This window comes from Panthera pardus, unplaced genomic scaffold, assembly GCF_024362965.1.
Source record: "Panthera pardus isolate Hobbes unplaced genomic scaffold, ASM2436296v1 HiC_scaffold_27, whole genome shotgun sequence".
NCBI classification, from domain to species: Eukaryota; Metazoa; Chordata; class Mammalia; order Carnivora; family Felidae; genus Panthera; species Panthera pardus.
In genome coordinates this window covers 122,506,190-122,520,036 of record NW_026526843.1, presented here as the reverse complement: position 1 = coordinate 122,520,036, position 13,847 = coordinate 122,506,190, and the positions used below count along the sequence as shown (strand labels likewise).

The 13,847-nt window shown below is 46.4% G+C and overlaps 1 protein-coding gene across 3 annotated transcripts in view; it reads right to left on the bottom strand.

Moving 5' to 3' along the window:
* Positions 1-397: 397 nt before the first annotated feature.
* Positions 398-13,847, bottom strand: part of STS (steroid sulfatase) — a 155,639-nt gene continuing 142,189 nt past the window's right edge. For all 3 annotated transcript variants that reach the window (XM_019417774.2, XM_019417775.2, XM_019417776.2), the window contains exon 11: positions 398-3,142. In XM_019417774.2, coding sequence (XP_019273319.2) covers positions 2,769-3,142 — 374 coding nt within the window. In that variant the 3' untranslated portion in view covers positions 398-2,768. The remainder of the gene's footprint in view (positions 3,143-13,847) is intronic.

The window sequence follows — 13,847 nt, the reverse complement described above, 5'->3', positions numbered from 1 at the left end:
CTACACATTAAAAAAAAAAGAAGATAATGGCATGTTACACAAGAACCTAAAATATGTGAACACACTAAGATTCTATTTCACCACCGTGTTGCTACACGTGTGCACATGACCTCCAACCCCAAGGGTTTATCTTTTTCTGATTTTAAAAGAAATTAAGGCACTTTTTGTGCACCCCTGAAAAGGCCTGAGACAGTGTGCGTGATGGCTAACTAGTCCTGGAGGTGAGGGGCTACCACACTCCTCACCCATCTCTGTATTTCTGAGCCCTTCCCTGAGGCTTTGGGACACGATCAATATTTGTTGAATTGAAACCTGTATCCGCCATTGCTTAGCATAGTAAAGCCCTCCGCGTACCCGTTGAATTGAGTCACACAGGAAAATAGAGCCATACGACACATTTCTTTCAAGGAGAGTTTTATTTTAAGTTTGCATGGGCATTAGAACAAGGTTCTCAGAATCCTTTACCAGCTGCCATCACTTTACAGGTGGCATTCTTCAGAGGCAGACCAGACACTGGACCCACATCTTTTCTCTGCTCTCCTCTGTGTGTCCTTCAGGGCAACCTAATGTCTGTTTCCCTTCTTGAATCCTTCACGACGTAGGGTGGGATTCTGGTTCTCACACAGCGTCACTGACCTTGGAAAACGATGCCTGTCTACACGTTACTGTTTGCTTAGCTTGGCATGTCTATGAAATGCTACGAATGTAGTGATTTTGTTGCGGAAGAATTTGTTGAAACCTTCAAAACCCAGGAAGGTTTGGACATACAAACCTTAGTACGTAATACCACTGAGATTCTTTGAAAACAAGTAGGCTCATACAGCTTTGTAAAACCAACAAACACAAAACCAGGTCGTAAAGAAGGCCTGCTTGGTGTTCCCTGAACAAAAGAATTCAAATTTCCTGCCGTACACCCCAAGCAAAACTTTCAGATGGCAAGTGGTCTGAAATCTAAGAATCACCGTTATTATGACTAAACCTGATTTTTAAATACCCTGATTCGTAATGGTGATTTAACTTATTTTGAGGCAAATATGTGAGAGCTCATTTTATTCCTAGAGGTATATGTATCCTTCATTTGCTGCGAACATTGTACAGACTGAACAACTCTGTACATAAATGTGTATCCACATAATCTGTAAAAGTGCTTTAAATTACTTCATCCTCCAACATACATGCCCACACCATCAAGCGCTGTCTAAAAGTCCACTTGCATGGAGTGTGTTAAACTTTGAATAAACACGATCAGCTGAAAACCTAAGTTCCTAACAGAGGTTTTAAGTAGTTTCTGCCTGGTAACATCAGCAATAATCCTAACACGTTATTAACATGCTAGTGCATTCTTTAATGGTTCCTAAAGTAATACGACAGATTTTTGGCAATTTCTGGAGTGTGAAATCCACATGAAAAGTTGAGAATTCTGTTTGCTCTCCAACTTTCCGCCACTCAACTGGGGAGAGGAGGAAAACTCACTTGCAGGTTTGAAGGGAAAGAAAACAAACATCAAAATCTAAAATCACGGACGTCAAGAGGAACGAGGGCACTATCGCTGATGTTGGAAGTGATTGATGGGGGACGAGTAGAGAGAAGGGTAGCCCGCTGTGGGAACGTGGACAGAGCACACATTCTTCCCACTCAGCCACCCAGGCTCCAGACTTTCCATGTGGCTGTCCTCTCCTGGAACTGAGCCAACATGAGGCCAGCAGACGGTGCTGAGACCCGTTCACAAAAGACATGACTGGGTAGCCACAGGGACAGCAGCTCCTGTCCACGGACCAGGAAAGGAATCCATGAGATGCTGTTGGAGAACGTATACTGTTTGAACAACTGATGTAAGCCTTGTCCACCCGGGTGCACTCTTTCCACAGTGGGGGCTCACACTCAGGACCCTTCTCCGGCTGAGCCACTGTCTGTCCATCGCCTGTGTGGCCTCGTGATGCCTTGTCCCTTAATTATTGATGTCGGAAGAAAGAGAATTAGAACAAAGTTGTACGTCTCACTGAGGACTGGAGGCATAGGGATTTCGTAGCCGTAGGACATGAGAACACAGAACAAAAGGGCTTACGTTAACTCCTCTGGTCTCATCAGTAAATCCTGCAACCACGAAACACATCACAGCATCACGTGTGGATCATGGATTGCTTACGAATGCTTTGCCCGCAAATCATCCACGTGCCATGCCAGTAATTCTGCATCATGTTGGGATGGATTCCTTTCACTCCAGCCCCCCCACCCCACCCTGAGGTAGCCTTTATTTCAGAATTTCCATTCACCGAAGAATCAGTAAAACCCAAATATAATACTATAAATTATAAAACGGAAATCCCTTCGGGAGAGATTTGTTTTGGGATTATTGCTCCTGAAGGAAGGATTTCCCACAAAGTCTGTTGAACAATACATATCCATCTGTGAGCCTCTCCTGCTTTTACTTCAAAAGTGATCAGCTTCTAGCTTCCTAGTTTAAGTATCTCAGGTTTCTCAAGGAAAGAAATGAACTGGGAGTATGTAAGTATATCTATCATGAATAGCATTTGATATGTGTTCTAAATAATACCGATAATAATTGCCTTCCACGAGCCGAACTGCAACTTAGCATCATGTACTTCATGGCCCTTTGCTCATTGTAAGTTGCATATGTGAAGATTTACTAATTGCTTTTTCAGTGTTATCCCCTTGTTTTGGGGGCTAGGGGAATCATGGCGGCCAACGCACCAGAAAGCGAGGCTCCCACAGGGCTGGGGCTGCCCAGTGCCACCCCGGACGTACAGCTAGTGGCTTGCTCTCCTGGCCTGTTTTTCTCGGTCACACTGGCAAGACAGGCCTGACGGTGAGCAACACATCTGAAGCCACGGCTTCCAGACAATGTTGCCCAGTGACAACTGATTGGGGACCGCCTTCAGGGTCTTGGTGTGACGGTCTACTGCCTGCTGCATGGTGTCGAGGACCTCCTGGAACCGGGGCTCGGTCGCTGGCGTCACTGGGTTTCTCTCTGTGGGGTCTCTGGAAATATCAAACAGCAACGGCGGATGATGGTAGCTGACAGAATGCCCGTGGCAGAAACACACGTGTGTGGAAAAGCAGCCGTTGGCGCCCTCGGGGCTGAACTTGGGCGTGAAGAAGAAGGCCTTCCAGATGGACGTGCCTGTGGTGTACAAGGACAGAGGTTGGTGTGGTGTGGGAAGCATCTCTATTTCACCACGAATGGGAACGTGCACAGAAACTATGCTGCCAGCATGGGAAGCCTTAGTCAGGGATGAAACGGACCTGTTTCGATTCCTTACCCTTAAGGCTCAAAAGAACGAATGCCATAGCCAGAAAGATAAATAAGAAAGCAAAAACACTTGTGAAGGTGCAACTGGTGAGACAAAGGTAACATTAAGAAAATGACCGCTTCTACAAGGCAAATTTACATGGGACCATGGCATTTTCTTCCTACTGAAAAACATCTCTCTCCCTCTCTCTTTCTTTCTCCCAATCTCTCCTTCTCTATCTCCCTCCTCTTCCTTTTTCCCAATCCCTAATTCCTTAGGTGATGCTGTGCAGGCAGGAGAACAAAAAAGCCCATTAATTGAGCTGAGAACTCGGCCAGGACCGTCACTTTTGTCTAATAAACTTTACAGTGCGGAACTGTGCAGCTGCCCTCAATAAACACACACTGACCAACAGAGGACAAGCTCCCAGCCCTGCCACCTCTTGCCCTCTGACGTTTTCAACCTGCAGCCTGTGTTTCTGTTTAAAACAGGACCTTCCGGAAGAAGTAGGCTGACTGCTAACATGGACACGAGAGAAAAGTGCTTGCACACACACGTGCACATGTGTGGTTTTTTTTTAATTGCTCCCAGCAAATGCTTATTCATGACTGAAGCCAAGAAGAATTCATAAATGCATTTTAATGCCTTCCTGATAAAACAGTAACATTCTATCTTTGCAATCTTGAAAGGAATACAGGAAGATACTATAAAGGCTTTCAATACAGAGAAAGACAGATACCATATGGTTTCAGTCTTATGTGGATCCTGAGAAACTTAACAGGAACCCATGGGGGAGGGGAAGGGGGGGAAAAAAAAAAGAGGTTAGAGTGGGAGAGAGCCAAAGCATAAGAGACTGTTAAAAACTGAGAACAAACTGAGGGTTGATGGGGGGTGGGAGGGAGAGGAGGGTGGGTGATGGGTATTGAGGAGGGCACCTTTTGGGATGAGCACTGGGTGTTGTATGGAAACCAAGTTGACAATAAACTTCATATAAGAAACACACACACACACACAAATAAAGGAACATTTGGGTGTTGGCCATTAAAAAAAATAAAATAAAATTATGGCCTCCCCAAGGTAAAAATAAATAAATAAATAAATACATAAACAAACAAACACTAACAAAACAAAGAAAAAACCCACTGAGTTAAACGAATTGAAAGTTGTGTGTGCCAAGGTGAAACATACTTGCTAACAGTGAGAGACCCATTTAATGAATATCTGCTCAGGTATAGATTTATGCACAACAAAATTCTGCGTTTGACAGTTTTTTACTAGTCTGCATTTCAAGTTTGTACAAAAAGCTAATAATTTTTCTTGGTCGGCCGTTCTTCCCAAATGCGTTTAATCAGTGATAAGAACAACAAAAAGAATTCATTCTATGCCTCACCCTTTATAGTTTTCTGTATGCTTTTTTCTGTGTTTGAAATAAAGTTGCTCTTTGGGGAAAAAAAATAAAGGCTTTCATGTGTATATCTATCACAACCAGGTAATCAGAACGCACGCACATGCACACGCACACACAGCACCTACTTTAGTCTTACGCTACACCAACGTTTCAGAGAGGCCATCTCGAAGGTCTACTGCATAGCTAAGTAAATAGCGTCCAAGGTTTAAAGATGGGGGGAGTAGGGAAGAAAGAGATGGACATGGTAAGCAGCACATATTTCAAAGCCCACTTTTAAGCACATGACATTATGAATAAAAAAAAAAAAAAAAAAGGATGTGGGGGTGGGGGAAGGCAATTCAGCATTTTCTGCAAGAGCATTGGGCAACATTCAACACATTAGGGGGCTGTGCTTGGGCCCACCCACAGCTGTCACAAACAACCCAAACCACGTTCAGACCTCAGTTAACATTTCATTTTCTCCTTTCTGAGAAAACCTAAGCATATCAAATCAAGAATTAAATGAGCCTGGGGGGCCAGGCTGGGTGGCTCAGTCAGTTAAGTGTCCGACTCTCGATTTCGGCTCAGGTCATGATCTCATGATTCGTGGGTTTGAGTCCCGGGTCGGTCTGTGTGGAGCCTGCTTGGGATTCTCTCTCTCTCTCTGTCCGCCCCCCCCCCCCCCCGCTCATGCCCTCTCTCTCAAAAATAAATAAACTTAAAAAAAATCCAAAATTAGGAGAATTCATTGACCCCATGGTAGGATGGTTACAGTAGGATGGCTACACACTTTAAAAATTTAAGTTCTTTCGAAATCAAGTCAGTGTTCCATCATACCCCCAGAGACTGCCTTTTTTAGGGAAGAAACCTGATTTACAAATAGTTATGAAAGACTTGTCTGTTTATTCTGAGGAGCTGAGTGCTCATCAAACGTCTTCTGACAGGGCCGTGAAAAGAGCTTTCTGCGAGTGAAGAAGGGAGCAGATAAAGACAGAATCAGCAGGTACTGACCAACTGGAATCAGGCCCAGGACGAGATCGTCTTGTCTTCCATGATCACTACGGTGTTTTTATGTGCCCCCTCCCCCGCCAGAGAGCCAGAGACATTCCCACTGTGAAGGACAGACCTCTTGATTAATTCTGTTTCATAATTTGCACGTATCGTCGCAACGGTGACTTTGAGGCATTTACTGACCCACCGATCCAAACGCAGAATGAACCAACAGAATGAACTGAAAACAACTGTCCCGAGTGTCCGCGTCATCCTCAAGCAACCCCTGCCCTCAGGTAAGCACGTGCAAGGGAAGGGGAGCCTCTCTGCGGTCTGGAGGAGGGGGAGACCTGGCACCCACCGGGCAAGCGATGTGCGTGTGCTCTAAGGGAATCCGTTCAAAGAGTTGTTCCACACGAGGACACCTCCAGCTTTGGCCTCGTTCTTGCTGCAGGAGGCAGCAGACCACACCTGTGTCAAACCACAGGTGCTCAGCACACCTGCCGTTTAAAGGCCGAATCAGGCAGACAGGCACACACGGGAGGCTGCAGACCATTTCTGAGCATCCTTACGCTCTCTGGCGGACTTCTGAAACTCACATGGGTTTCCTTAACATTCTCTACATCAACTCCTCTTTTCCCCCGGTCCTCTGAAGCGTGACAGATTTTCTCTAGAAGGCTTTTCGGCGGCACAAGCCGCTGCCACTTAGAAGGCATCCCGGGTCGGGGTCAGCGGGGCCATGAGTGTTTGGAGACAGAGGTGTGCGCGAAGCGCCCTGCTCTTGCTGCGAATGCAGCAGATTCGGGGAGGGTGTTTCCAATCTGACATTCGAGTCGCGTCTCGCTGTGTTTAACACCCCGAGACAAGGCGGCTCCTGGAACAAATTCATTTTAAGGGCCCCTATTTCCCACTTGCTTTTGACAGCCGCGCACACGGGCTCCATCATTACCGCCTTCGGTCACGCCGGCCCAGATGCTAACTGCAAAACTGACTCAAAGGCTGCTCAGGAAATCTCGGGCGTCCTTGCCCGGGAGCAGTGGGGGATCACTACCGAGCTCGGACAGGTGTAGAATTAATAATTAATTGTTCTGATTTTTTGCTTGTTTGGTATGCCGTACGGAATACGTGCCTTTTTATTTTCTAACCTGGATTTTAAAACTTCTTGTAAAAAGACAGACGGCTTATTCTCTCTGCTGTTTCTTTGGACCATGTTGCATTTGCTCGACTCAGAGCAGTGGGATTGCATATGATTGCACGTAAGCTTACAAGACAGAGATGCCTTTCCGTTATTTACCAGGAACCTGGGAATCGATACCTTCAGAGCTGTCTTTTCAATGGAAAAGAGCGAATCCCGGGCATGTGATACAACAGGAAGCACATCATGTCACGTTATACTGCTAACAGCTATATTTTGTCCTGTCTTCCAAAATCATTTTGATAGCGTACTTCATGCTGGATTTCTCCATATACTAGAAAAATGTTGTGGTGTTTTAAATATGTTTTTTTTTTCTATCGTTAAGAGTCCACTATCCCCTGAGGAAAGATCGATTTTTCTCACCTTGTAACACATAAATATTTTGACCACAGCAGGGTCTTAAGTCATTTATATCAGAGGTCCCAGGACACCAATTACTAAGTTCTATAGCGAGAATACATGGCAATTCAGTGGGACATTCTCCAGTTACATTCAGAAGGTGCTTAATTCTGCGTTAACGGAGGCCAATCCGCTTTCCACGTGCATCTCACTTGACATTAGTATGGTGGTGACGTGCCTTAGTTATGTTAGAGTGCTACCACTAGACGTTGGTCTGGTGCAGGGGCCAGCATCCTGTGTAGACACCCTCTGTTCTGAGTTCAGAAGCGTTTCCCAGGTGCGCCTGGGTGGCTCAGTCAGTACAGCATGTGATTCTTGATCTCGGGGTCCTGAGTTTGAGCCCCACCCGGGTGGACAGCGTACTTTAAGTAGAAGTGTTTCCTGGTTCTGTGGCTTGTGTAGTAGGATTTGCTTTAGTTCTGCCATCCTTTTTCTTGACATTTGCACACAACACTGGGCTTCCAGTCCTAGCTCCGTGGTATCCTAGCTGTGCGATGCCGGCCATGGCTGTGAACCTCTCCGTGTCCACATCTCCCTTTCTGTGAGCTTACGAAAGTACTGGTCCCTGCCTCCTGGCCTTGCTTTGTGGGTTAAGAACCTGTTCCTGTGCATAAGTTCTGAGAACACAGCCGGGTTTGTAGTCAAGACCACATATGAGTGAGCTGTGAATATACACTGGCAGCCAGTCTAAGTGACAACCACCCTGGATTCTGTCCGCTCTTAACATCCGTTCACTGCAATACATGTCTTAAGACACTTTTTCCCCCACTGAGGATCCTTAAAGCGTTCCTCCTGACCCCAAGGCTCCCTCCTACCTGTTCACCGTAGCCCAGACCCTGAATGACTCAGCACTGGAGTAATGGATTACAGCTCTGCCTGCTTCCTGCAGCTGTCTGCACCAGAACTCCACACGAAAATAGGACAACCAACGAGGAAGCAGCTGAGGCCAGGAGCTACTAGTGTGCCTCAAATCCAGGCAGGATTTAGAGCAATCCAACTTCCCCCGACCGATGGCTGTCAGAACACAAAAAACTCCCCTCGACTAAGCCTCCGGTGTACGAACAAACAAAAAATTGGGGAACGGAAAAATAAACCCCAGTACTGAATGACTACACCATACAGGCTATGCCTTCCTCCCTGCTCTTGGCCGCTGTACATTGAAATCCTCCCCATCCTTCAAGGCTCTACAACAATTCCTTGTCCATGGGCCTGTCTGAATCCCAGCCGGATGCGATCAGCGTGTCTCTGTCCCTCTCACCTATTTTCACTGCACATTGGCCAGCCGTGGACACACTCCATGTCTCTCGCTGCATTCTTTGCTCTCTGAAATCAACAGCTGTATTTCCCACATCTCTTACGTGCACGGCACCTAGCACCTTTCATGGAAGGGACGGCCTCTCACCTGTGTTGGGTAAATTAACTGATGAGATGATGATCTGAGCAGGACCGAGAGGGGGAGGAAGCCAACTGCCATCACAAAAGCTGGCGTGGGCAGAGAGAAGGCCCAGCACATTCTACCGTCCCTCCCGGGAACATCCTGCTGGACATCATGCAGTGCCTAGGAGAGCCGTGAGCACGACACAGACCCAGACAGATACATGAGTGATGCAAATACCTGTATCTTGGCAACAAACACCGAGCAGTCCTAAGGAACGAGCATGGCAAACACTAGTCACCTGAGCCTTCCGGAAAGTCCACCGAGGGACAGGAGAGCAGCTGAGAGGGTGGGAGTCAGGTGTGGAGCCAATGAGGGATGGCCAGAGCCAATGCCCCCGAAGATGGCTACACGTAGGGAAAAAGATGGCATGGGGGAATCCCAGAAACGGTCCACACTTGGAGGTGTGGAGATGGCCAAATGGTTCAGAGAACCGTCTTAGGTCAACCCATTCCCATGCACGGAGGGGCAGACCCTACAAGCAGACAGTGTTGGCCATGAATCCAACTTTGCTGTCAGCTGTGTTACTGCATGCCAGTTATGTGGCTTCCTACACTTGTGTCTCCCCAGCTATAAAAGAGAAATTCCTGAAGAGACACAGCTCCCCGTCTCTCAGTCTCCTGCACACAGAAAGTGTTACCTGGGCGCGTGGGCACCACAATGAACCCTCCACTTCCCAGCCTCCTTTGAAGCCAGGTGTGGACAGGTGACCAACTTCTGGCCAGTGGATTTACTTCGGAGCCTCTCCACATCTTGCTTGGGAGAAGACTGGCCTGCACCCTTTCCCTCTCATCTTTCCCACCCATTCCTCCTTCCTGCTGCCCCTTGGGGGACCCTATCATCATTCACCACAAAGACGTAGCTGTTGCATTCTCCAGATGGTGGTGGAGAATGCGGAGTTTGCATCCTGAGACCGCATAGACCACCCGCCTCTGCTTGTCGCTCGTGAGATGGACAGAGGAACTTCCCTCCGATGTACATTACTGTTCCTTTTTCTTTCCTGTTCCAGACAAATCTGACACTAATGTCATCAAAATCTCTTAATTATAAGGATTAGAAGAAGTATCCAACACAAAGCGTGTAGCACAGTGTAGGACAGCAGGAGGTAAGGACGAGATGCCAGGGTATATGGTTATGAAGTATATTTTCCTTAAAAAAATTTTTTTTAATGTTTATTATTTATTTTTGAGAGAGAGAGAGAGATAGAGTGTGAGCAGGGGAGAAGCAGAGAGAGAGGGGGAGACACAGAATCTGAAGCAGGCTCCAGGCTCTGAGCTGTGAGCACAGAGCCTGACACGGGGCTCGAATTCACGGACCGTGAGATCATGACCTGAGCTGAAGTCGGTCGCTCAACCGACTGAGCCACCCAGGCACCCCAGGAAGTATGTTCTCAAAAGACAGATCATGGCTACAGACACACAAAGATGACAAATTGGAAGAATAAAAGATTAACAGGGGACAAAGTATGTAACCACCTACAAAACACTTCTGTATAGAAGACGCACAACCGAGGAAGACACAAATAGTTGATACACAGGATGTGCCTTGCTTAGGACTAACATGTCCCTGCCGCAAATACCAGGTGCGACAGCAGACAGAAGCAAATCAGGACCAACTTCTAGACACGAGCAGGCATACCCAGAGAACTGAGATTCGCCTCATGCTCAAGTCAGAGCAAAGGGATGCAGGAAACTATAGACGAGAAGATAGCAGAAGCCAGTATGCAGGGTGCAAAGGGCAGAAGACGGGACGTCTGGTTAAGATGAGAACAAGCCAGCTTCTGAGCTGAGACCCAAGAATGTGTTTGAACATTCTAAATGTTGTGTTTTGGTATTCAAGAAAGAAAATGTAATGTGGACTTATTCCATGTCCGAAAGGAAGTAAGTTTGCATTGTGACAAATTAACCAAAGTCACAGCTGGCACGTTTTTCATCCACGGTATTCATGAAATCTAAGGTCAGACATATGAAACCTTTAGAAGAAAAGTGGATGTCTTTCTAAAGATTTTATTTTATTTATTTATTTTATTTATTTATTTATTTATTTATTTTTTAATTTTTTTATTTATTTTTGGGACAGAGAGAGACAGAGCATGAACGGGGGAGGGACAGAGAAAGAGGGAGACACAGAATCGGAAACAGGCTCCAGGCTCTGAGCCATCAGCCCAGAGCCCGACGCGGGGCTCGAACTCACGGACCGTGAGATTGTGACCTGGCTGAAGTCGGCCGCTCAACCGACTGCGCCACCCAGGCACCCCTCTAAAGATTTTATTTTTAAGTGATGTCTGCACCGAAAACGGGGCTCAAACTCACAACCCCAAGATCAAGAGTCCCACGCTCTACCAACTGAGCCAGCCAGGTGCCTCTGGACGTCTGTTTTAAAAACTGCCAAATACTGTCTAATATAAGGTAATATAAAGTGCCGTGTCAAAGTCCACATTTAATGGACTACATTGAAGAAAATGAAATCCATTTATGAGGTTTTTTTTTTTTTCCCTCCCCATTAAAGGAAACGAACGGCCGGAATGTTCAGCCCGTTCCTGAGAGTCTGAGCGCTAATGAGGTAAAATAAATGAAATAAAAGTCTCACGGTTTCAGGAAAGCCTTCTCCATCCTCTTATAACACTTGTCCTCCCCAGTTGCCAAAGCGGAGTCCGTGCCTCCCGGGACACGTCGGCCTGAGCCGTTAGGACTGTGCATTCGCGTCCTGTCCCTCCTGGTGCCCAGAGCTCATGCGACGTGGCGTTTAGGGGAGGCATTCATAGAGGAAAAGGAACCCCTGAGGCCTGAATATCTCCCTGCAATGGTAACAGTGTATCCATCCACTTGCACCAGGACTCCTGGTCGAGTGCGAGGAGGTTAGTTCAACTACACACAGGTCTGGTCCGCAAAATACTGCCGCCCACGTCCCGTGGTGTCAACCCTTAATCCTTCCTTCCTGACCCTTCGGATCCCATTGCCGACAATCAGACAAGGAAGGGGGTCCCACGGAAAATGACTAACGAAGACGAAAGCCGAGCACAGCTTTGTTGCACTGGGTAACCATCAACCCACGAGACACCAGCAGCCGCATGGATTCTCTCTTTTCTTAGGTGTACTTTAGAGGCAAAATGCATTTCTAAACCGTGTGAAAGCTTTAGGCAGTCAGCAAAGCAAGCATTTGGCTTTACTCACCATAGTGATGCTATTTTCGTTTTAAACTTTATCTCTTGCACAGGCACGCTGAACAGAAAGGAGTTAACAAAATCTGCATATTCATTACAGAAATTATAATAATAAACAAGATGATGTAACTGAAAAAAAATATTTTGAAAAGAAGGCACTTTTTATTTATTTTTACTTATTTATTTTTTTACATTTATTTATTTTTGAGAGACAGAGCACTAGTGGGGGAGGGGCAGAGAGAAAGAGAGAGAAAGAGAGAGAGAGAGAGAGAGAGAGAGAGAGAGGGAGAGAAAGGGAGGGAGAGGCAGAAGCCAGAGCAGGCTCCGGGCTCTGAGCTGTCAGCACAGAGCCCGACACGGGGCTCGAACTCACGACCCGCAAGATCATGACCTGAGCCGAAGTCGGACACTCAACCGACTGAGTCACCCAGGCATCACAAAGAAGGCACCTTTTAAAAAGCGGGATACAAACACATGATTTTAGAATGAGTTCTGTTATCCTACAGTGTTTTGTTGCAATTTCTTTATAAGATGCCTTTTTTTTTTTTTTCAATCACAGAAAAAAAGTTTCAAACAAACTTGAACTGAAAGGTAGGTAGCTCATGGGGCACTTGCGTGGCTCAGTCGGTTAAGTGACTCTTGATCTCAGTTCAGGTCATTATCTCATGGTTCCTGAGACAGAGCCCTGTGTTGGGCTCTGGGCTGAGAGCACAGACCCTGCTCGGGCTTCTCTCTCCCCCTCTCTCTCCTCCCCTTAAGCTTGCACTCTCTCTCTCTCTCTCAAAATGAAAACAAAAAAAACAGTAGCCAGATTTGTGAGGCCGTTTTTGCTCAGCCTCAGGATGACCACATCCCATGCATTTCTCTGTCATCACATGAACTGGGTGTTCAGCCATTAACATAGTTTGTATGCTATATTCTTAAGCTTGCAAATCTGTGACAGAACGCTTCAGCCAAGGATCTCCTGCTTTCTGAGATAAATTTTATCCATAAAATCAAGCTGCCATTACACTGAATTTTTAATTCACGTCGATTCACATGCCCCAATTTAAAGCTGAAGGCTTTTAATACACCTTGCACAGTATATTTTAATTCAAAATTCCCATTTTAAAGTAAGAAAAGCTATGCATGTGATAATAATGCTTTTGTGAGTTCTTTTACAATGTAATGGGAGTAATGATATTAGCTCATGATTAAATTATGTCGTTCAACTTGCTGAGACAACTAAATTACAGAATTATTATAATTATGGAATTAGTGAATTATAGAGTAGACATTGCGTGTTAACAGTTGAAAGGGATTTGTGTTTCAAAGGGGTGGAAATGGAATTCTAGCTCTCAGTGGGAAGCTGTGAGAGAGGAAGAAAGCCCGGGTCTGCTGTGCCCACCAATTCCCCGAGTGTAAATACCCCCAGCGCGGCTGAGCTCAGGTTAGCAACAGTTTAACAGCACGTGGGGAAGGTTCCCGACCTACCAGGAGCTGGCTCCAGCATGGGCCTGCTGTGACTAAATCCTGATCCTACATTTCTCTTTTCTTCTCTAAAAAGTCTTCTGAGCTCAGGCTGCAACCCTCTTTTCTTTTTCTTTTAATTAAAAAATTTTATTTATTAGAGAGAGAGGGAGAGAGAGAAAGGGAGACACGGAATCTGAAGCAGGCTCTAGTTACATACAGTTCCTTCTGCATAGTTGTCTCAACCTGGTGCAGAATGAGGTCAAGGGGACGGGTTTTTTTAATTGCTTAAATGTTTATTTATTTTTGAGACAGAGAGAGAGAGAGAGCAAGGGGGGGGCGGAGAGAGAGAGGGGGACACAGAACCCGAAGCAGGCTCCAGGCTCTGAGCTGTCAGCACAGAGCCCGAGTGGGGCTCGAACCCACGAACTGTGAGATCATGCCCTGAGCCCAAGTCGGACGCTCAACCGACTGAGCCCCCCAGGCGGCCCTGCAACCCTCTTTTCTTTAAGAATTACGTACCTCGTCCCACCACAGAGTACGGCAATCACTGACAATGTCCCACCAAAGAGATCTGA